The following is a 24,832-nucleotide window of genomic DNA, read 5'->3' as shown; positions in this document are numbered from 1 at the left end:
ACCCCTCTCCTTCCCTCTGCAAAATGTTTTTCTTACCTTCATCCTCCTGTTTTCACAAGGGCCTCTGAAGTTGACAGTATGTTTTCTTCTGTAATTTTGCTGTCAAGCAGCAGTCAAAACAACTTTGGGACAGTGCTGTTACCTCAGCGCCACCACCGCTGATATATATTTTAGCTATGACCCGCAGCCCAGGTCGAGAAGAGCGAGCTGCTGCTTTTAATTAGCTCTGAGGCCTGTGGCAGATGGACGTGAAATGATTCTCATACCCAGCAGCTTTAAGAAGACAGCCAGGAGGAGGAGAATTAGAACTCTCCTTTCTTCTCCCATCAGGGACGTAGGGAGGCCAGATTGATCAAATAAAGGCAGTGATCTATGCAGAGGCATGGCAGGGCAGACAGCGAATATTTCAGTTTCTCGTTGCTTGGAAGTCCGGAGAGCGCTGATGTCACAGGTGGTCAATGTCAGGACTGGGCCTTATGGGAAATATTTCTCCTCATAGGTCTGGCTTAAGCATCCATATGCTGTGGAAGTTTGTGTGTGTGTTGGTGTGTGCGTGTGTACATGTGCGTGTGTCTCGACATTCATTCATTTTAATTTGTCAAACACCACATTTAACAGAGGGAGCGATTCATTATTTTGCTGCTTTCCATCTCTGACACACACAGCAGAGGTCTGAACAGAAGGAACTTTCTCGCTGTCTGAACTTTGCGAACAGATGTTTTGTGTGCTTGTGTCCGTGTATTTGTGCACATATGCATGTGTGTGTGTGTAAAAGACAACAAGCACAAGAGAAAAAGAGCATCATTTGGAGGGAGACTCAAAGGATGTGTGGGCTTAGATCACACGACATGTTGAAAATACAACCGGCCATTTGAAAGGTCTTCCATCCACAACGGCACCGCTGCGTTTCATAATGACTCAGTTTCTCACGGCAGCCAAAGGGGAGGATCAAAGTGACTGAGAGAGAGGTAGAAGGAGACTTGGGGGAAAAAAGGTTACAGGAAATGAATATGGAGTAAAGCTCATCTGAATCCATTGTGTCTGGAACTTAATCTCTAGAGCCACCAGAAGCTTAGGGTACTGTATGTGACTTTCTTCTCAATGATATGATTTAGTTACTTTTGGGATTACAAAAACATCTCAGACATGTAGGATTTTAAGACGACCAAGAAGAGCCCTGTGCAAAAGTTTTCTCTACTTACTTATTGTATTCTACAATCCTGTGTCTTTGTTAAGGATTTCACTCTTATTGCATGAACAGTGAGTATGGTTTCGAGTCTGATACCAGTTTTTATCTATTTTGAGGCCCTTCTGTGTGGAGTTTGCATGTTCTCCCTGTGTCTGCGTGGGTTTTCTCCGGGTTCTCCGGTTTCCTCCCACAGTCCAAAAAAAAGCTTGTGTCAGGTTCATTGATGACTCTAAAAATTGCCCGTAGGTGTGAATGGTCTCTGTACGTCTCTATGTGCCCTGTGATAAACTGGCGTCCTGTCAAGGGTGTACCCCGCCTCACGCTTGATGTCAGCTGGGATCGGCTCCAGCCCCCCGCGACCCCGACAGGGACAAGAGGTTGACGATGAATGAATGAATGGTTATCCATATTAGGGATAACCGTGAATAACCGGTTCTTTAATTGCTCACTGCTATGAGGGAACTCGTTGGGTTAATGACAGATAGATACAATACAGGGCTGTGCAGCATGATGCGGACGGTTTTGAGCTGAACTTTTGTCAGAGGTATTTATATAACACCTCCTCATTTCACTACAAACACTTAAGACTGTTGGAGGGGCCAGAAAAGGTAGACCAGAAGAGTTTCAGAGGTAATGTGTTACACATTTTGTGCATATTCAAAAGATTTACTGTGGACAGAGAGCATTAGAATTGATAGTAGGACACTAGCTCACTATTAGGACACAGAAGATGCGTCCTAACAATAGATTTTTCTCTTTGAGGAATCGATTCCCCCCTCAAGTGATTAATGCGATTAATCAATCTGGGAAAACATTACTCATGCCTTCCCTAATCCATATCCCTGTGTACATGACATCAACAGTGTCCATGTTTTGTTCATGTAAGTCTAAAGGGTCATCAGGTGTGAGGTGGAAGGAAAAAGTCGACTCCAATTCCAATCAGTCATTTACAGCACATTTAGAAAAACTAATTTCACATAAAATCACTGAAGATTTGCAGCCATAATATCTAATAGGATTTCAGTTGTGGAGTTACAGTAGTTAAATTATTGTAATATTCTAAATTAGTTAGCCAGACAGCCTTGCTCTTGCAAGACCTACTTGATAAACAGACAACACTTATCAGTCTGACGTGCCAAAAACTGCACATGTATGGCTTCATTATCTGGGTAATTTCTGCCTGTGTTGCCATGTGTTTTCTAGACAACATGATGGGAAAGTGCTGCTGCCCTTTTAATTACCTAAGTTTTTAAATTAACAGTTCATATAAGGCCTGTCATTAGAATTTGAAGTGCTGATATTAAAAGGAACAATAGGAAATACCTACTGTACATAAGCCAAAGCACCTGCCTTGCCAAGACGTTGTATTAGAGTTAATTGCCTTATTGTCACTAATACACCACTGTGATGTGATATTAAAATTAGCATTCTGTATTTCACAGAAGGTTTCTACATTGAATAATTTCAGAGACGAAAATACAAGACAGGACATAAAGCAACAGGATTTTTTTTTTTGACGCCTGTCTGAACTTGATGTTTTCCAATTTACCTCTCCCGTGCTTTCCCTTTTAGCTCTCCTCTTTTTTTCCTTCCCACTTTCCATCCCTTTCCATAATTGAATTGCTCCTTTGGTCGCCTAATGTGGCGGCAAATAACAGAATGAAAATTCTCTACTATAAACTCTTCCATTTCCACTTCAATATCTTACCTCTCTCTTCATTTCAACAGAAATGGTGATGCTCTGTGTGTCTCTTGTTTGCTACTTGCTCTCGCCCTCTCTCACACTTTGTCCTTCTTTCCTGTCAGGTAGTATTAGTGGTTGTTGATCCCAGTTCAAAGGGATAATGGTAATCCTGGTTTTCCTCCGCTCTCGACCTTCGGTTCACCCCAGGCCTTTCAAGGGAAATGATGAATAGATTTTATATGTTCAAGATTGTGGAAGCTCTGTGGAAATTGATTTGGCTATGGTGTTGGTGCTCCGTTGGTGACTTTTTAGATTGTGGAACTAATTGGAAGCCAACTCTGAAGTTTGTGCACTTTAGTCAGAGACACTTTCTAGCAAATAGTTATAGATGTGGCAGAAAAGATTCTACTCTCAAATCATCTGTGCAGCAGTGAGGATTCTGCTGAGACAGCTGTCCCCCACTTAATAAATAGATACATGAACATTTAATTTATAAATACACAAAAACTCAGGAGGAGGAGGAGGTTGGGGTGGTGGAGGAAGCTGCAGCAGCAAAGTGTCGGAATTAAGGTATCAGCAGACTAACAGTTAGGAATGCACACGTGTGATTATGATTTGATGTGTTTTAGTTAAGTGATAGCCAAATAGCTGGTGAATGAGCCAGTAATTGCGAAGCATGAATGAAGCGGCTGATTACATAACCATTGTCCTGGTGGTACCTGAAGCACCCATCAACCCCCCCCCCCCCCCCCGGACTATTTCAATGCAGAGCTGTTTTTGATCTGAATGCCCATCTTGTGTACATTTCATTTGATCCTTTGGCGTCTCTTGTCATCTGACAGCAAAGGAGTTTCAGCAGTAGAGCATGATATATGTGGAGGTTAAACTGATAAAACCCTGACTTGTGTGTGTTTACAGACTGCGTATCCGTGCACACATGCATAATGTATCCAGTTGAGATTACTAATCACCTCTCTACATTTGTAATCAACTGTGTAAATAATTACCGAAAGGATTTTTTTTAACCTGCAATTTAGGACTAGTTCTCCGCATCTTTACAATTTATGTCTGCTCCTTTCTATGTCTAATTGAGGTCCAGTGTTTTTACTCATACATTTTATCTGCTCGCAAGAGACTGGTTTTAGCAAGAAAATCGTCCAGAGGCGACTTATTCTTCAGCCACACTATTATTCATGAATTTTGCAGTAAAGAAATCAGATGACTTGTTTAATTTTTAATGTTATCACTGTACTGCATGGGGAGTGGGGGAGCGACACATGTGGCAAAGAGAGACACTGAACAAGGGGTTGCTTTAATTGCATTGCATTTTCTGGTAATATTATTCATTGTCAAGGTGGAGTGGGATAGAATTGCATTATGAAGACAGCACTTTAGGGCCTGCTGTCGGACTATGAATATTCATTGCTTATTCTGCCAAAAGCAATTTGTTGTAGCTTTGTTTAAAACTGTTGATGTGGTTTCCAAGTCTGCAGGCTATAAGTAGACCCACACGTATGCCACAAGGTAAGAACACTATGTTTTTAATAAATCACATTTCCTTTCCTATCTTGGTGCAAAACTGGGTGAATATTTTACAGCTGATAACACTATTTTTTTCAGAGCCCAGCTCGCAGTCACATATTTTGTTGTTTGCTATGATGACAGCCTCCATGTCTGATGGATATACGAGGTGCATTTGAGACTCTTCTCATCCCTCCTTAACTTGTGTCCCTTTGCTTGCAACTGTGTCACATTTCTCAAACAACCAAGGTAAAAAGAAAAGTTGTTTAAAAGTCAGAAGCAGAAAAGACATTAACTCCAAGGCTGTACTTAATGACTCTCCCAAATGACAGAAGCTTACTCTGCTGCACACACACAAGGGAGGGAGACAAGCAGCAGGAGAGGAAGGAGGAGGAGGAGGAACAAAAACCTCCCTAAACTGCAGGAGTGCGACAGAGATGATTGCCTCACAGTTGCAGAATATGTCCCTATTAACTACCTTTATTATATTTTCCTAAAACACAGTTGCATATTTGAATTATCCTCACCTAATCAACCTAGTTTTTCGTGTTGCTGTAGCAGCGAACTAACACTTTATGCACTGTAACAAATCCTATTAGGCCATCGTTTACATTTACTAAGACCTCGTGCCCTGGTATTAAAATGCCATCTGTAACTGGATATCTAGATAAACCAAAACATATGCAAACGCAAGGTGTAAACACATGGGGCACACGTTATTATCGAAGTGTGAGTGAATTCACAATAATACATATTTTGATCTCAGGCAGGTCTACAGTTCATATGCAGTTCATACAGTGTGTTCAGACTGGTGAAGAAGTACCTCTTGAGGTGTACAACCGTCATGACTTAATCTGAAGTTTGTCGTGCGCTCAGCTTCACAGAGGCACTCAGGGCACAATATTACGGTAGCATTCACAGCAACTGCAAACTGCCTGTCATTTGTTGCGCCTCCTGTAAGAGGCAACCTGTTCTGTTCTGCAAATGAAAAGTAAACACAGGCTGAACTATATCATGTCAAATAACCCCATACCCATTATGTTTGTTATCAGCCATGCTAGAAGTGTGACTCTGGGAATGGAAATGCCAGTCAGCCAGGTCCACCATTTTAGTCTAGAGTAGTTTTTTATTTAGTTTAGAGATTTTGTTGAGACATTCCTGGTATCAAAAGTCTGAATCTTTCTGATTTTGATGATCAGTGTCACAAGCAGGTCAAATTATTTACTTATCCTGCGAAATATCTCAACATCTAATCTCCCAGATAGTGAACATTATGTACAGACTTTCATGGTTTCCCAGATGATGAATCCTAATGACTCTACTAATTCCTTGACCTTTCACATTTGTGGCTAAGATTGCAATGTATTGAAAACTGTTAATGATACTTTTGTTAAAGCTGTCGTCTGAAAAAAAGAAAAACAACCAAAAAAGCAGAGGAGACCTCTTCCTGCAGCTCTGCCTCTCCCCTCTCTGCCCTGAACCAATATGAACACACTCTCTCTCTCTCTCTCTCTCTCTCTCTCTCTCTCTCTCTCTCTCTCTCTCTCTCTCTCTCTCTCTCTCTCTCTCTCTCTCTCTCTCTCTCTCTCTCTCTCTCTCTCTCTCTCTCTCTCTCTCTCTCTCTCTCTGTGATCGGTCAAAGTCTCCCGTCACAGGCTAGATTTTCTAAAGCCTAAAAGAGCCAAGAGGAGGTGCAGAAGTCTAGTTTTGTCTCAGAACACTTGAATTACAAAGTGATGAAAGATTATTATGGACTTTTGCCCAACATCACCGAAAATAAACTGCCTATCCCAGGGTTAAGATGAAATATTTTCACAACTACTGCGCAGATTTCAATGAATATTTGGTAGTCAGATCTACATCCTCCTCAGTAAGAATAGCAATAGCTTTGGTAATCTGTCATTATGTCTAATATACGTAGGTTTATGGATCCACTACTTGCAAGACATTCCCATCAACCTTATCTGCACCTTGTGTTTACTGATAATTAGCAAACATTAGCACGCAGACGTACTAAAGTTAGATGATGACCATGGGAAACATTGTACCTGCTGAACACGGGCATGTTAGCATCGTCTTTGGAAAGCTTGAAAAGTCTATGCGGAGACTACATCCACTCACAATGCAGACAAGAATATATTCTAATAACTGTTCATAAGCATGGGCTGTGCTTTTATTGTAATGCCAGGTGTGAATTGAGCTCTAATTGCTTTACACGTACAATTCCTTCACTCTTTAATTGTTATGTGTTCGTATGTTCCCACGTGTGTGTAAGCCTGCGGGATCTGGGTTTAGTGATTCTCTGTTAATCTATTACTGTCTGCCACAGAGCAGCTGCTTCTGCCTGAACTGATCACTCAAAGACAGAAAACAGAGAAGTGTGTGTGTGTGTGTGTGTGTGTGTGTGTGTGTGTGTGTGTGTGTGTGTGTGTGTGTGTCTGTGTGTGTCTGTGTGTGTCTGTGTGTGTCTCTGTGTGTGTGTCTCTGTGTGTGTGTGTCTGTGTCTGTGTGTGTGTCCAGGACTCTGTAGCTCATGCTGATGATGATTAATTTTATGGATATGTATCTTTCAAAAGGCCTTTGTCTTCATGTCTGATCTACCACTTTCCCTCTTTCTCTACCTCTCTTCATCTTCCTTTTCACTGTACTTTTGTCTCCCTGCATATATCCTACATCATCTCAGGAATCATTATACCCCCATTAAAGTCTGAACCAACACACTCCCACCTGCCAGCTCGTGTGTGTGCACTCGTGTGCGTGTCCTCTGTCTAAAGTCGTTAAATATTCCAAAGACAGAGACCTCTTTTAATTATCCACTAATCACAGTTTTAATTACCTGCCACACACACATCCATCACTGATCAGACTGTACACACATGCACCCATACACACACTCATAACCACACACACACACAACCACGCAACCACACAACCACATATATCATTGGGAAGAGTTCTTAACCAATGGACAAATCAGAGAGAGTGAAATCAAAGGGGACGATGAGTGAGAGACCGAGTGAGAGACTTCACAGTGCAGTGAGGTGTGACTGAGGATGGGTTGGTTTTGAATCACTTACACGCTGCAGGTGGTCAACACAGGAGGGAGCATGAAAGGAATTAATAAGCATATAAAGGAAAACACACTTCTCTCAGGAGATTATCTCAGTCCCTTTGGTTCGTCATCCCACACACTGTAGATATAGCTTTGTAACTCCTAAGCTAAACATCCCCCGGACAGCCAGACAAAAACAACAGAATGCTGATTGACTGGTTAATATCAGAGGCACAAGATGACATCCTCAAGATCAGAGAGCTGGATCAATAAGCAGAAGGTCACGAATATCGTTGCACTCACTAACAAATAAAGGCAAAATTTTGGCATTTTCTGCTCTCAGGAAATTACACTCTCGCTTTCTGTGCTCTAACCTCTCTGCTCGTGTATTCACATGGGAGTTTTGAGTTTATGACTTGGGGGCTTGTGTCAAGAAATAAATGCGTTCCCAGTGCTTAAGGTGGTGACCGATGTCCTTGGTTTTTAGTTCAAACACTTAGCTATCCAACCTCATTGAAAGAAACTTGTATTTTCTCCTCCACTTTCTTAGTATTCACTGCAAGGTCACGTTTAGTTTCCCATTCATAATCGTCACCCCTAACTCACCACATAATTGCAGGGTACCACAGCCAGTACACACTCACTCACTCACACATGCACACAAATATGGTACACACACTGTAACACACACACAAACAGGCTCATACACATTGTTCATGCTTATGCTGCTAGAGAAGCGGCTTTCACATTGACAATACATCACCATTTTTTCACTTGCACATCTTAGGCAATTTTCTGACTCCAAACAAACCAGCTTTCACCACAGCGGATGGAGTTACAGCCGAGGTTGTGTTTATGCATATCAGTTGGCACACTGAAATTGAGCTTGCATTTTCGCCTGTTATTACACGAGCGAAGACACATTTTTGTAGTCTTGGTTGATGGAGGGGCACACATGGATCTCTTGAAAATCACAAAAAGGACCCCTCTGAGGTTGCTCTCATTTTTTACTTTGATGTTTTCATTTAGCACAAACCAAAAGAAGAAACTACAGTTTGCTTGGTGGTTCTCATCAAAATACAAGCATACACCAGGGCTCTCAACAATTATTCTAAATTTGAATATATTTGACTTGTGAAAGAATAATCTAGGACATTAAGTACCAGGGCTGTCTGCCCATCACGATCTTGCATGGGCCTGGACCACTGCTCCCTAAAATCTGAACGTTCAGCTCCCTGTCTGTGAAATTTCCGATCAAGCTCAGCAGGTCATTGTCAAGAGAATTCAGAGCGAGCATGTGGGCATGTTGATGATGTTTCTATCATGTAGCTGTTGCCAAACCAGGAGAGAACAAACAACTGAGGTTGAAGAACAAAGGTCATTTAAACAAAGACGCCAATGAAAAATGACTAACTGGAGAGATGACAAGATTCGTGAACTTCTGTTGGTAAAGGCCAATGCGATGATCATCAGACAAATTTAAGGAACATCCAGGGACTCGGTTATTTCGTGTTTACGACCGGTGTGTTTGTTAGATTAGGTTTTAAAATAAAGGACCATAGAAAAATAATGGACGTAGCCACTGACATAACCCATTGGTTTGTGGACTACAGTTTAAAGCCAGGAGTTTAGCATTTAACTGTGGCCATCTTGTTTTTTTTGGAGCCAGTAGTGACAATATCTGGACAAGATGGCAGGGCGAGGAGGGCCGTGTGACGATTCAATGGTGCTGCATTAAGCTAAACCTTGAAAAGAACATTTACCTATTTTCAGCCGTCTGAAATCTTCCAGTGGACTTTTGCTGGCGGGTGAGCGGAGACCTTCCGAGATTTTGCTCCTGCTGGCCATTAGAAAAAATTCAGGTTTACAGCACTTCAACATTGTTTTCACTTTTCAGGCCCGGAAGCTACGACCATTAACTTTTTACAGTCTCTCTATAGAACATTATTGTATTTGTTTATTTTGTAATGTTTAGGCATGTAGATATTTAACGGACATGTTAATGTTGAAATAAATATACCTACACAAGTAGTTTTGCCTTCTTATGGACATAATACACGCAAGTAGATATTCATATCAGTGTTTTTTATAAGAATATTCTAACGCCAGTTTTGGCCAATTTTGACAGCCCTCACTTAGACACACATACATGCTGGCCTACACTGGCTGAGTCATTTCCATGCATGCTTGCGCCCTGAGTTTCTGCTTGTGAACGTTTTCCCAGTTTCAAAGGAACAGACACAGCAGTCTCTGTCACACAGTATGGCTTTATAGAAGGAACAGGTCAGTGTGAGTGATGCATTCACTGACGATTCAGCTTCAGGCTTTGTGCACATTAGAAGATCTATGAGAGCCGGTGTGTGTCTGATTATGTTGGTTACAGAATAATGTAGATTCAAATGTTTTCACCTGTAGGCAGAATCATTTTTTTTGTCGTTGTATTGATTTCCTATCACCATGGTGACAAGTGTATCAGTTAAAAACCCTTGTTTTACAGGAGATGCTGTAAGTGTGTGGTTGTGTTGGCGTTGATAATAAAGCAGGAACATTGTGCTTGTTCACACCATACTGTTACTACTGACCTGAAAGAAGAAGTCTACATTTAAACAGCAATATGTGAATATGTTTTATAGATTACCGTGTTAGCCTGTGTACAGTGCATTTACACACACTCAACGGCTTTTATTGATTTTATATTGTGTGTAAATGTACTCAACGGTGAGCAGATTTGAAGCTATTCCCAGATAAGCAAACATCCACAGCAAGTAATTATGGAACAATACACATAATGAATAGTGTTATACAACTTTTTTAATTAGGGCCAAGTGATACACTGTAAATAATGAGCTGATGGAAATTTGTCAGCATAGCAGTAGCTATGCCTTTAATATATCTGGTTTTGCATCAATGTGACAAAGTATCTTGATTTGATTCAGGAGTTTAATTAACTAGATTAAGTTAAGCCGTTTTGCCATACACACACATAACTTCATGGTTTCATAACTGTAGGAATTGTAGAAGCTACTATATTTATGGCGTCCTGATTCCTTCACTGTAGCCCTGTGAAAACGAATCTCGCCAGTCACTTAGCATGTGTGTGCGTGCTGGTTTGTTTTGTGTCGGAGACTCGTCATATTTGAAGAAGAGCTGTAAAAATGTCATAGGAAACTACCATCCAGCCTTATATTCACCAAAAAGGCCCTTAAATCATCAGCATGGGAGCATTTTGGATATCTACAAAATAACAAACAGTTGAAGGTGAATATTTTCTAACAAATCCACAAATGTTACGTTACAAAGCTGGACCAAAAAAAGTTTAAAGTGGAGGAGTGTTTCTGTTTAGTTCCTTAATCTTACAGGGACAAACATGTAGTTGTTACCTGGATGTAACTCCAGTTTTGTGAGCATGTCCTAACCCTCTATTTTCAATATGAAGTAGGCTGACATGTTCTATGAGCAGGACCAAAAGAATGTGTGTGTGTCTTTTTCCTTTCATAATGTTGAATAATAAATAAATAATCAAGACACGTGAAACACCGTCATGACCAAAAGAATGAGGTCGCGGGTACAAGCGGCCGAAATAGGTTTTCTCAGGAGGGGGGCTGGAGTCTCCCTTAGAGAGAGGGGGAGAAGTTCAGCATCCGTGAGGAACTCGGAGTAGAGCCGCTGCTCCTTTGCGTTGAAAGGAGCCAGTTGAGGTGGTTCAGGATCATCTAGTAAGGATGAACCCTGGGCGCCTCCCTAGGGAGGTGTTCCAGGCACGTCCAGCTGGGAGGAGGCCTCGGGGAAGACCCAGGACTAGGTGGAGAGATTAGATCTCCACACTGGCCTGGGAACGCCTCGGGATCCCCCAGTTAGGCTGGTTAATGTGGCCCGGGAAAGGGAAGTTTGGGGTCCCCTGCTAAAGCTGCTGCCCCGGCGACCGGACCCCGGATAAACGGATGAAGTTGAGATTAGATGACACCGTGAAACTGTGATATTTCCTCTGACTATAATTGTGACATTAAAATCTCATTGGGACATCTCTAATTCCCAGCTGGGTTTTTTAATCGATAAGTTGATTTCTTCATTGAATTTCCAAAAAATATACAATATCAGGATATATGAGGCCTATAACTAGTTGAAGCGGTCAACGAAAGGCGGCTAATAAACTCACATGGCTCACTCTTCTCCTGCAGCACATGCTATATCAAACCATGTAACCTTGAATATTAAACACCAACTCCTGAAAAGACTAAGCAAAATACTTCTTCACTCCTGGCTGCAGATCACTTCACAGAGTGAATTTGGGGTGAAAGCAGAATATAAAATCTCAGTCACACTCTTTATTTCAGGTTCAAACAGTCACATGAACCGGAATTAGGAAATGACAGCTTTATTTTTAAGTAGAAGAAGATTGCCTCTCTGTTCAGCTGGGCTCTTTAGCTGAGCAGCTGGGAGAGACGGTGTTTGAGAACAAGGTGTGACAGAGAAAGACAGAGAATGAGAGAGAGAGAGAAAGAGAGAGAGAGAGAGAGAGAGTGAGAGAGAGAGAGAGAGAGAGAGTGAGGCGGAAAGACGGTGAGAGAGAAGTCACTGCCAGTTGTGTAGTTAATTGGAAGCAGACATAATTAGTGCTAATTAGGATAATAGCCATTCGTCTAGAGATCCATCCAGCTAATGGGACTAAACAGTCACTCAGCTGCACGTACACACACACACACACACACACACACACACACACACACACACACACACACACACACACAATGTTACCATTCATTCGGCTGCCTTATTAGAAGAATGCAGTCTTGTACAGTAACTTTTATGTGTGACCTGTTATGACATATATTTGCATCAAAGCCAATCATTTTTTGAGTGCATTTACGCAAAGAAGCATATCTTTGTTAGTGTGTGCGTGGATGACAAAGAGACAGACGGACGTAAAGCAGAGGTAGAAAGGAAGTGAGTCATGGAGCTCCTGGTAGCTGAGCAAACAGTCGCCCTCCTCTGTTTACTCAGCATCTCTCCTCATCCCTCGCTCCTCTCCTCTCTTCCTGTCTCCACCTCACCCTTTGCTTTCTTTTCCTGTACCGTTGCCTTTCCACTTCTCTCTGCCTGTCCCTCGGGCCATGCCAGGGGACATTAAACAAACGTAGTCTGTCCAGCAGCCCTCTCGAACTTTTACTCTCTCTCACTCTCTCTCTCTTTCTCATACACACACACACACACACACACACACACATACACCAATTACTTTTGGACTGCAGGCCCGAGGCTGAGTGTGCACAAGCATACTCAACTGTGTGTACAGGCATGCACTTCCTCTGCCCGTGTGCTTGTGTGTGTGTTTTATGGAGGACTTATTGGCAGTGGCAACCGGCCAACCCAGTGAGCGACCACAGAAAAATCTCCCTTTCTGTGTCCGTTTGACCGTTTGAAGGAAAACTGTAAAGGTGATTGAGGAAGCAAGCCTGTGATTTAGGCACTGCGTTAATTACAAGTCACAGAGCTGCAGAGTGTGTAGGGCAAAAGGTAGGGAAATGTTTTCTGAGTCAGTGAAGGAGCTGTTAAAATCTCTCTCAAACACATTAGTGTTCATTACTGTTGTAACCTCTACCATCTTTTTTTTTTTCTCTTTTCCTCCCTTTCTTTATTGGTCTCATGTGCAGTCACATATGCAGGCTGTAATTCTCTGAGTAGAAACACTGTTTTACTGTTTAAGATTTACCATGCAGCACTAAAACATTACAGTTTTGACACAAGAGAGGGGTTTGGTTGCACTTAATATTAGGGCGGCGCTCTCTCAGCCAATCAGTAGACTAAGATTCAATTTTTTATGCTTTTTTTCATCACTTATTTCCAAAAAACGTATGAGAACATCTCTGGTAAACATGTAAAGTGGTGCTTATGCATGATTTTTTGTGGAGAAACTCAGTTTTACAAATCTGCCGATTAAATCAGCTAAATCAATGGTTCTCAAACTTTGTACATGAAGTACCACCTCAGAAAATATCAGGCTCTCCACCACTAAGACCAACATTAAAGTACAGAAGCATAGGCCTACACCAGGGGTCTGCAACCCGCGGCTCTTCAGCCACATGCGGCTCTTGGGCGCCCCTTCAGTGGCTCCCTGTGGCTTTGCCAAAAGATAAAATGTAAAATAAAATAAAATAACATAACATAAGGTTTTTTTTGTTTTGTTTTTTGCAAAGGAGTCAATGATTTGAAGAGAACACCTGTTATCTTGGAGTTCGAGGTGATTTAAAAAAAAAATGATGTGGAACTAAAATATGCGCCACATCCTTCGTCTATGGCCCAGCGCCTTTCCCTGCCAGTGGCTAATCTTGTGTTTTTCGCATAATAGTGGCTCCCCGTATGCTTGTTATGCGGTGAGAAATTATCGAACAATATTTTTATACCAGGTAATAATAGGACTAAAATGTTTTCTTTATTTTGGTTCTATATTTTTTGTATATATCCTATAGCTATATATAGACATTTATAAGCTGAGACATCAAATATGTTATGCAGCTCCAGACAAATTTGAATTGGTGGAAGAAGGGGCAAAATGGCTCTTTTGATAGTAAATGTTGCAGACCCCTGGCTGACGCTATTCAGCTGCATACAGAAAGGGTTATTTCGAAACAGAAGATTATTTATTGTCTTCAGCCACAGCCACGCTGTAGGAAGGGTTAGGGTTGGCATCAGAAGTGACCTGTCAGTGTTTTCAAACCAATCATTTTACTTCTGCTTACTCTCTCGCCATCATAGTTTAGCTTTCTGTCCTTTTTTTATTTGGGAGATTCCTCCGCGTACCACCTGAGAGAGCTTGAGTACCACCAGCGGTACAAGTACCACAGTTTGAGAACCAGTGAACTAATTCATTAGTAAACTAAGAATTTCTTTCATCAAGGCCAGCTCAACATAACACGACTAAAAGTACATAATCTGCATACTTTTATTCTATCTAATCCATGAATTGAATGTTTCTTTCAGTAATAACTTGGGTGTAATGTCCAAGTGTCCATATACTTTGCTTGGCTGTCCATATAATTGTGGCCATGCAGTGTGTGGTCTGTAGTAGTTTATGTGTATCGTACAGCTGTGGGTGTGCCTAACCGGTACCTTTAATGAACATGAATGTTTCCCTGTTATCATTTGAATATAGTCTCTAAATATTTTGGTTGATTTAAATTGAGATAGTCACAATCGAGGCCTTCTAAATAGTTGATGCACATTTGTAATGCATCAGCAGCCTGCTTGCATTATTTCTTCTCATTTGGTTCAGCTCCAGTGGGCTTATTATAGAGATGTGGAGTTGTTTTGTTTTCTCCCTTTTGTTGATTACAAGATAAAAGGTTAGCAGACATTTAATGTTTTAAGTGACATTTTGTGTTTTAAGGGGATTCTTTTAGAACAAGCTTGGAGCAAGAAGTGCACTTAATGGGTCTTGCAGCAGGGATGCCAATAGCAGTTCAGTTTTGAGATGCTGCGATATCCGGCTGAGCGGCAACTACATCAATGCTGCATGAGTCACAAAATATCAGGGCTCATCATTCAATATGAGTCCCACTTTTTACTTTTAGAGCCACATACATTTTGTGTATGTCAACAACTGAAGAGTTAAAGATGGAACATTTAAATTATTTATATTTAGCAACTGGTCATATTTGAGCGTTTCACTGCCTTTATTAATGATATAAACAGAATCTGACAGCATCAAAAACATTAAAGACTTGTTATTAAGCAGCCTTTCAAAAGCTCTGCCAATCAATTCCAAAATAACAGCGGGTTTCAATCATCCGTTTTGGTGGCGGGGTTTCCCCTTTTATAAACACCAGAATCACAAACTGATGACAGTAGGAGAGCTGAGAATTGGTGGCGTTACCACTGTCAAAGCTGCACAAATGAACCAATAATTCAAATGTCAAAACTTTAAATACTAATTTTGCTTTGAGGCCTTGTCGTCATATTTGGAGCAATCAGAAACTTAAACAAATGTTTTTCTAAGATAATTTTTTGATGCATCCCATTTTGACGGAGCAAGAGGATTAAAGGATGTTCAGCAAATATACTGTAAAACAAATCTTCAACCCCAGGCTGTGTTAACAATAGCTTCATTTAAACTATGCATGGAAAATCACTAAAGCAGTCACTGTCAAGCTGCTGGCAGCAGAATGTCGAGAGCTGCTGGCAGAGGTCCAGTCCTCAGTCTTAACTCAGTTAGACTGTTTAATCCCATTACAAAAACACATCTATCATATTCTCCAAATCTACACAAAACTGTTGTAGGAAACTGGCAAAGTTAAGTTGGTTTCATTGTGTTTATTCTCTGATCACCACCAGGATCTGTCCTCTTTTCTCTTCTCTATGTACTGCTACAGCACAGGTAAGGTATTTCAGTCGGCCACTAAAAGACTTCTTTGACAATTTCCTTTGAAATTGGTGAAAATCCCCCTCCACTTTTCTTTCACTGGAGTCCAATAAGGTATAGAGAAGTTTATATGTTTATGTCTGAATTGAAAAGTTAACCAGAGACCGTCTTGCGATAGGATAGCCAAATCAGGCAAGAGGACTAAAGTGCGGGAGCTCATGCCCCTTGCACAGACTAATTTTCAAACTCGACCGTCATTTTGATCTCAATTACACACCTGTAAAGTTGCGTGACTTTATTTTGCAAGGTTAGGGATGCTATCTTGTTGACTGGGTGTAGACAGACACACAGAAATATAAACACCTGGCAAAACACTCAAAACTGCCTCTGTGGTAGTGCCTGCAACAGTAGTTGTCTCCAGTATGGCCACAATCACACACACACACTCACACACACTCACACACTCACACTCTCACACTCACACTCACTAGGTGAAAACAACACCAACATCACTGTTGCAGCTGGTAACAACAAGCCACGAATAACCTGCAGTCCACATTCTTTCCCCCTTTTAGCTTTTCTAAGCTCTTGAGCTGCTGTAATGTTATTGAGTGTCTGTTAATCAATCAATTTAAAAGAACTATAAATAACACTTTTACTCATATGGATGGTGATGCTTATACAGCAATTACTGGTTTCACTGTGTGTTTTTTCATGTCAGCTTTTGTATGCAGTTGCACATACAAAGAAAAACGTTATCCAAGCATAAATTGATGAATATGGTACAGGAGCTTTCCCCATCCCTGCATTGAAAACAATGCACTCTGCAGCAGAGTTTTATAGCTACCAATTACTTTGGGATAGAGGACACCACACCACAACTCAACCTGACAGGCAATTCTGAGAGCAGGATTGCTTAAAAAAATTTGAATACCCGATGTAAAGTCTGTAATAACAAAATCCTGAGTTTAAGCAGCATTCATACACGTCCGCTCACACATAATGTTACATTCAGTAGGTATGAAGCTGTGTACGTTAACTGTAAATCAGTCCAACAGAGACTGTTTTCATGTGTCCACTGACTTAATCACCAAAGCAAACATCCGGTTAAAACGGCTGCATGGAACAGTGAATGCGCCCAACTGTGAGTGCCTGTGTGAAAAGGCGTGTGTATGTATGTATGCAGTGTAATGTGTGGGTGGCTGGCTGGCACTTGTTTTGGAGATGAAACTGCCAAAAAGCCTGCTCTGCTGTCTTGACTCGGTTTACAGTGGAGTATCCCCACTCCTGCCCTGTCGCCACTCTCCTACACCCCGAGCCTCTGTATGTCAGACGCAGCGTGGTTTAATAAAGTGCCTTGCTGCCTATCAGAGATAGAGAGGGAGGGCAGACGGGGCAGAGGTGGGCTCTGCTGGCAGGAGAGACGGCCCCCAGATCCAACACACACACACACTCACAGACACTTACGCACTCAGATGTAAAAAATTCATTCATGCACTGGCTCGCTCACTCGTCCTCCGGCCTGCAACATGTGTGTGCTAATTAGCTCTTGGCACGCTTGTATGTGTGCGTGTTTTCAGCAATCAGCCTTGCAGTGCAGACACCCGAGAGTGTTTATTAAATGAGTCTTGGGGCAAGACACTTAATGAAAGACCAATCTGGCTTGGTGCTTTGGTTCAAAAGAGTAAGCGGGGAGGAGAGAGGGGAGACAAGACAGGACAGTTGAACAGAGTCAGGGGGGAGGATAGTGTGATGGAGAGACAGCTAGAGAGAAAATAATACAAAGAAAATTGGATGAAAGCAAGAAAGAAATGTGCAGATTGTAATCTGAGGGAGAATGAAAAATGGGATATAAGAGAGAGTCAGACAGGCTGTTTTTTATTATTTGAGCTGGGATGAGGAATGCAGAGGGAGAGGGGAATAGGATGTAGTTGATTACTGTATTTTAATTTCCCTCATCTGCCTGGGGATAAACTGTCAAACACACACACACACACACACACATGCACACACATAAGCATGCAGAGTCATGCACTGTTTTACAATTGAGTTTGTCTTTAATTAAAAGCCAGAACAATTTTGTCCAGTTTAATTAAATGCAGAAGTAAAAGAGGGCAGAAAGTCGCTGTTGAATTTATGTTTTATTAAATCTCAACTACATTGCAATTCAGTCAGAATGAAAAGACGCACGAAAGAATCTCGTGTACGCGCCTATTTGTGTGTGTGTGTGTGTGTCTGACTGTATTGTAAGTCTAAGAATGAGCTCCTCTAACCACCCTCCAGCTACTCACAATGAAAAGGGACATTTTATTATTTTTTGAAGGGAAATCCACCTGAATTTAGGTGCTCTAATCTCTATAGCCTGACTTCTTATTGACATGTTTAATTTCTTGCCTCTGTGCTGCTTTTTTTGCAATGAAAGCTCCATGTGAAGATTTCATGGGAATCAAGCCCGAGACCTCCCAATTTGGAACAAATGAAAATGTGAAGCAAATTGCTGTAGCCATCAGCCAGTGTCATCACAAGCAATTTCACATGTAAATAGCACAGACAGTGGAATATGTAAATGAGGAAAAATACTGCAGGAACAAAGACTTTTAACTCAACAAATTTTCAGATGTTAATATGCTATCTTAATTGGTCTTTCTGCATTTTCACACCCGCCCACAGAGCTCCTTTGACTTTGACTGTTAATAACTTGGTGGATTTAGATTCCCTCGAACCACCCAGGCTCTCCTCCCTCAGAAAATATAGGCAAGTGGAAGCATGCCTTCACTGTCTATTAATCAGCATGTGCTGGGCAAAACAGATGCGATAAAATGGGCTGGTCAGTGCAGTTAATGAGCTTAACGGCCATAAATTGCGTTATAGACCCCGGTGAGGATGTAGAATCTATCCTCGCTCAGGAACTTGTCGGAGAGAGCAGGAGAAAGGTTTGGTTAAAGCTTCTATTTCAGTCAGTTTGATGCAGTTGAGTGCACACACACATGCATGCACACACAAAGCAGCATACACTCACACAAATAGTGTCAGTGTTGAGGTTGAGGCTCTGGCTCTTGTGGATGTTCTCCTGGGAAATCACACTGAATAAAATTAGACCTGAAGAATTCTGTCTGTATGTGAGTGTGTTCATGTTGTGTGTGTGTGTGTGTGTGTGTGTGTGTGTGTGTGTGTGTGTGTGTGTGTGTGTGTGTGTGTGTGTGTGTGTGTGTGTGTGTGTGTGTGTGTGTGTGTGTGTGTGTGTGTGTCAAACAGCCCCATGTTCTCTCCTCTCCTCTCAATCAATATATAGTTCAATCAGTAGTTCCTATCCTATGTGTTGCACATTCAAACACCTTCACGTATACTGCAAAGAGCTATCATGATCTCATGTTCATGGGTACATCAACATAATCATCTCTAAGCTGTGGATGATTGTGGATCATATTGGTTACGCTCAGTTTGGCCTCTTTTGAATAACACTGCAGCACCTCCTAAATGGAGTGTGGGAACCATATGAGGTGGCAGCCAAGACCCCATGTCTGTTATCATCTGATAATCAATGAGCAGCAGGTGGTCAAGATGCTGTGGTAAACTTTAATTAAATCTTTTCCAGCTTCTAAGTGTTGGCATGGACGGTACTGCACTTTCCATTTGGACTTGCTTGTTGTTGGAACACGTGGTAAAGATTGTATTCAAGTCGGCATAAATGGCATGCAGCGCTTTGTGTGCCGTATAAAAATGGCATGGAAACCACACCCAACTGGCACTGTGCCGATCAGGTTTTGTGGAACGCACATTGCTGCCAACTCACTACTACTAAACAGTGCTCGCAGAAAAACACACACACTTGCAAATGTTCTGTTCAAAATAAAGTCTCTCGGAATCAAAGCACACTCCCTTTACATATGCAGTGTTCAGGGTCATGCAGCATTATATATCTTTTCTTCCATTATGTTTATTTATGAATCCTAAGTTTTTTTCTTGCAGGGCTTCACGATCTTAACACAGCTTATAGTATGTAGCTGTGTTGCTGGGGCGCAGAATCAGACTGAGTCTATAAGAATAAAAGGCTATCATCTCACTTTAATAGGCTGTATTCTCCCTTTGGTCATATTGATTTTATTTCACTGTCAGCTCTCAGGTTAGAATATTGGGAGATTTACATTTACTGACATGCTGTTAAAACAAGAAGCATCACTAAAAACATCAACCTGCGCTTCCTGCCTGGCGGCATCTGTTCACAGACACACAAGTTCAAACACGCGAAAATCTGAGCTCTATGAATATATTTTTTACCCTTCTCGACTCCCTCCTGCTATTCTCTCCCACACCGGCTCCCTCCAAAGTCAACTCTTCCTATTATGCTCCCCTGGAAAGCAGCAGCACACAAAGTATGTTTATAAGTGATTGTTTCTTATCGCTGTGTGCTCATGTGAGAACCGTGTTAGATCTTGTGTTTGTGATTGTGTGTGCTCCTGTATATTGTATGTGTGTGCTGTATTGATTGCTGCTGGTACGTGGGGGAATAAGGATGGATCAGTGTAAAAAAGGAAGCACAGGAGACAATGCACAAACAACAAGAATGGCCAAAAGAATGAAAGAGACGCAAAATGAGCCACATATCAATCTGAGACAGGAGGAGAGATTTATTTAAGCTCTCCGAATCCTCTTTCCTTTCTGATGAATGTATTCAATGTTTCCTTCCCCTTGTGAATTCTAAATGATCCATGTACCAAATACTCTCCTTTTGTCAAAGTCTTACTTTGAGCAATGTTCCTGTCTGAGACAGAGCAAAGCTAGAAGGAGGCACATTTTGCTGTTGTTGTGATTGTGTTTTCAAATCTCTTGTTGTCTGTGTTTTGTTTTTTCCCCACAGTGCAATCACTCTGGACAATCAGCTGGTCATCCTGGCAACCACTGCAGCAGACGCCGGGCGTTACTACGTAGAGGCGGTGAACGAGATGACAGGAGAGAACGTGACGAGTCCCGCCGTCTACCTGAGCATCTCAGGTAATACGCATTCTGCATGTTTCTCAACGGTTCTGATGTAATATCAAACAGAGCTGCTAATTAACAAGATGCACGAGTCACAATCAGTAAATGAAACCATGCAGCATATTAAAATCTCAGTAAGAAGATTCATTTATTCCATAATCAAATATGACTGATTGTGGATTCAAAGATTTTCAGAGTCTTTGAGAAATTGCTACTTCCCCATTGTTTGACAATGTTTCACCTTTTTTAGGCTTTTGGGGAGTTTGATTGGGATCTCTGTGTCATAACTAGGTTTGGGTTTTAATAACATTTGAATGGCTTTGAATCCAGTTTGCTTATAAAATAACTAAAAACCTTTAAGATTCTGGTGAAATCTGCACTATATGTTTGCTCAGAAGGCAGCGGCGTAATTACTGTTGATAACTCGTACATACAACCTGAGAAAATGGAGATGAGCAGCAGTGGATGTGAATGTTTGTTAAATATGTATCTGACACATTAGAAAAATCCACTTAGCTTTGCACACATTATTTTTTTTGTTAAGTACGTGATCCAAATACTGGAGGTCCATTCACTTGAGAAGCTTAAATTAATGATATCATTTGATTGGAAGCTCAACTGTGAGATGCAATTAGCTGAAATCAACGTGACACAGATGGATCGATTCATCAGTGAAGACTATGGGGCCTCATTCACCAGTGTCTTCTAAGTTTTGTTCTAAAGTAAAGTCCTAACAAACGTTTACGTCCCATTCATGACAGCTGAATTGTTTGTCCCTCTGTTCTTATAACGATGAATCCCATTTCCTCGTAAATTGAAAGTTGACCCTTATTAGCATAAGTTACTGCTCCTCTTTCAATCAATGTGTAGTTAATGTATGTTAAAGTCTCTCACTGATGTAACCAGTTAGAACTCAAAGCTCCGGTGAGGTCTTAAAAAGTTTGGGAAAGGTCTTAAAAAGGTCTTAAAAGGTATTAAATGTAACTTTGGCTGAGACCAGACACCTTCCTGGAGAGCCAAGTTTTATTTTGGCCTTTTGGCATAAATGTTAATTACTCACCGCTGATATATTACCTGTTGCTTGACATTTGTTGCTTTAACCAGCAGAAGCAAGAATCATCATCTGGCTAAAATTGAAAAACCTTCCTACCTGAATGCTTTGCACATAGAGGTTAATCAAGGCCAAGAAGAGACGACATTCAATAAAAGAGTTGTTACCCTCGGTTTTACTAAGTAGTATTTTATTAATTTGAAATCAGATCCAAAATGTCACACAACCTTATTTGTCACTGCACTATTTTTCCCTTAATGATAAAATGAGTTGATTATTATAGCCTAAATCCCAGACACCAGCGTTGATCGAGATACTTTTTATTTTTATTTTTTATTTTAGAGACACTTAAAATATTAAAAGCGTATTTTTTCATTTCCTGCTGATATACATTTGAATGTTAAGTCAGGCAAGCCCTCTTTAAATTACAAACTCCTAAATTAATTTATTGTTTTTGGTTAGTGAATGGCATGCACCCTTTTGTTCATTTAGGGCGCACTCACACTGTCCGTCCGTACCATGCCCCTGCTTTAGGGTACTTGCCCCCCTCCCTCTCCCCCGCCGCCCAGGCCCGTTTGTACTCACACTACCTGGGCCTCGCGCGAAATGCTTCTTGCCTGTCCATACGTCATCACACCGTAACACGGCACACGCATTGATCGACATCATCGCGATGCTTCACTTTGTTAACAAAAGCGCGCGTCTTGTCCGACTGTTTTCAAATATTTTCATCGGCCGAAATCTTCAGTAAACACTCCACCTCCGCAATCACACCAACGTGAACCTTTCGCCGCCATTGTTTTAAATGTTCGCGCATGGTCCGTCTTTTTTTTTTTTTTCTATGTCTGAACAGGCACACATAAAATGACGTCAGAGCCGCCGTAGGCCTCGTGCTCGTACACGTGCGCACGCTCGTGCTCGTTCATCTGCAGACGTGCTTTACAAAAGCCCACCTCTCCCCAACGGTCCGTGGCCGTCAAGCGGGCAGCAACTAGGCGCGGTACGGTTGCACTCACACTGGTCAAACAAACTAGGCTTTACCCGTAAAACCTGTTTGGGCACGGTACGGATGGACAGTGTGAGTGCGACCTTAGGAAAAAACAGGCAACCCTCACACGAACTAATACGTTTGGTGGATTTTTTTAGCTTCTCCGTCCGTGTTCCTGCTGCTGTCACGGCCTTTACGGCTGAATTACTTTATATCCTTCTAACTATTTCACTTCTCCTTGGAGGCTAGAGGATATACTCTACTGTCTAACAGTCCTTCAGCTGAAGTGTTCACTATGGCTAAATGAGAAGAGGGGAAGGGAGGTAGGGAGCACTCTGTCCCTCGTGGCTGTATAGAGTTTTAATTAGATTCCCTTTACAGGGCTGTATCCTTTGGCACCCTTTGTCACAAATGCACACACACAATCACATAAATATACACACAGCACCTTGTTACAGCTGTCAGAGTGGAGTACTCCCTTGGGTGTTTTTTAGGAATCGTAAGGGGTATGGTTAGGCTTCACTGATCAGGCTCTGGCCATAAACGCCGGCATACGCATTTGTGTTATTGTGTGTTTGTTTCTGTTTATCAGTGTGTGTTTTATACCATAAGTATTTCTTGGGTAAAAACCCTTTGTTATAAAGCATGTTTGATTCAGTTATTTATTATAGAGATTTGAGTGGATTGAGCTAAAGTGCAACATATGAAACAGAAAAGAACAAACGATAGAAACATTTCTTCCTGCTTGATTTAGTCGCTTCTTAACAGCCCACTGGTGGGTTGGTTTGTTTTGGGAATGGAAAAGGGGCTGCAGCGTGAATGAGTTAGGGTCATATTACACATGTTCTCCACCTAGCAAACTAAACCGATTACATAGCAAGATAACAATGCTTAAAAAATCAATAATAGATTATAAATTTGAATTAGAAAGATGTCTGTATCGAGCAGACATCACTGAGCAGCAGATTGGGCCTACAGTGATAGACATCAGTCTGCTGGCAGGAAATCAGAGGAAAAAAGTCAGTTTCGTGAAAATGAGTTCCAACTGAAGGGACGAGCAGTTAACTGGTACCAGGTAAACACAAGAAGACATGTGAATGGACTCATGCAAGTTTGTTGTTCATCTGCACCTCCTCTCTCTATCTCTTTCTCTCTCTCTCTCTTTTTTAACATTTCCTGTCTCCCTACTTTTCACTTTTCCATTCCATTAAGCAGCCTGCCCAGGATCTGAAGACAGAAGTTCATAGCTGTCAGTCAAACTTTCTATTTCTAAAAATGTTGTCTTTTTTTTTGAGAAACTCACCAGAATAAATGAGATACTTCTTTTTTTATTCTTCCCTTTCTTACTTTGATTTGGGCGTTGTGCTCAACGGAGAAGAACAAGAGGAAGCTGACTGCTAGAGAAAGAGACAGAAAAGGAGAATTAATGAAGTGAGTCACGGATGTAGACTGAGAATATGACCAACAACCTCTTATTGTCTGGTGGAAAGAGCTCTTTGTGTGTCTCTTGGCCACAAAACTTAACACTTAAGACGCTGTCACTTTTAGAAATACCTGCTTGTCACATTCATGCTATGTGAGGATTGACAATCAGACTCCAGACACTTTGGAAACGCACAAAGCCTTTAAGAGCCTACAAGTGGTACACAACCAGCTGTATGACCTGCCTACTTGACAGATCCATTATCTGCATGTCCCTGACCACTGTGTGGCCTTCACTGCTGAAAATATGAAGCACTAACCATCATCCACAGTTGAGCTGCAACTGCCACAATTGAGAGCAACTCAACAGCTTGGTGAGAGGTCACACACTGTAATCACTGAAAGAACAGCTCGCCTCTAGAATAAACAGCTTCTTTTTTTTATCGCCGCCGACAACATATGGTGTTACAGAAGACATTTTCAGTCAGTTATCGTTGCGTACTGAACATGACAGATTGAAAGAGAGATGAATTTTAAATATTCAAAGAAGAACATGTGCTGTACAAGTTGTCCAAATATCAAGTCAAGGCAA

The 24,832-nt window shown here is 41.4% G+C and overlaps 1 protein-coding gene across 1 annotated transcript in view; it reads left to right on the top strand.

Moving 5' to 3' along the window:
* LOC310958268 (protein sidekick-1-like) overlaps positions 1-24,832 on the top strand; it is a 241,874-nt gene that overhangs the window by 100,091 nt on the left and 116,951 nt on the right. Inside the window, exon 5 of the mRNA XM_083929123.1 lies at positions 20,661-20,794. Coding sequence (XP_083785249.1) covers positions 20,661-20,794 — 134 coding nt within the window. The remainder of the gene's footprint in view (positions 1-20,660; positions 20,795-24,832) is intronic.

The sequence above is a fragment of the Echiichthys vipera genome, assembly GCF_963691815.1.
Source record: "Echiichthys vipera genome assembly, chromosome: 2".
NCBI lineage: Eukaryota > Metazoa > Chordata > Actinopteri > Perciformes > Trachinidae > Echiichthys > Echiichthys vipera.
Note: the sequence above shows the minus strand (reverse complement) of the source record. Positions and strands in the feature narration are given on the sequence as shown.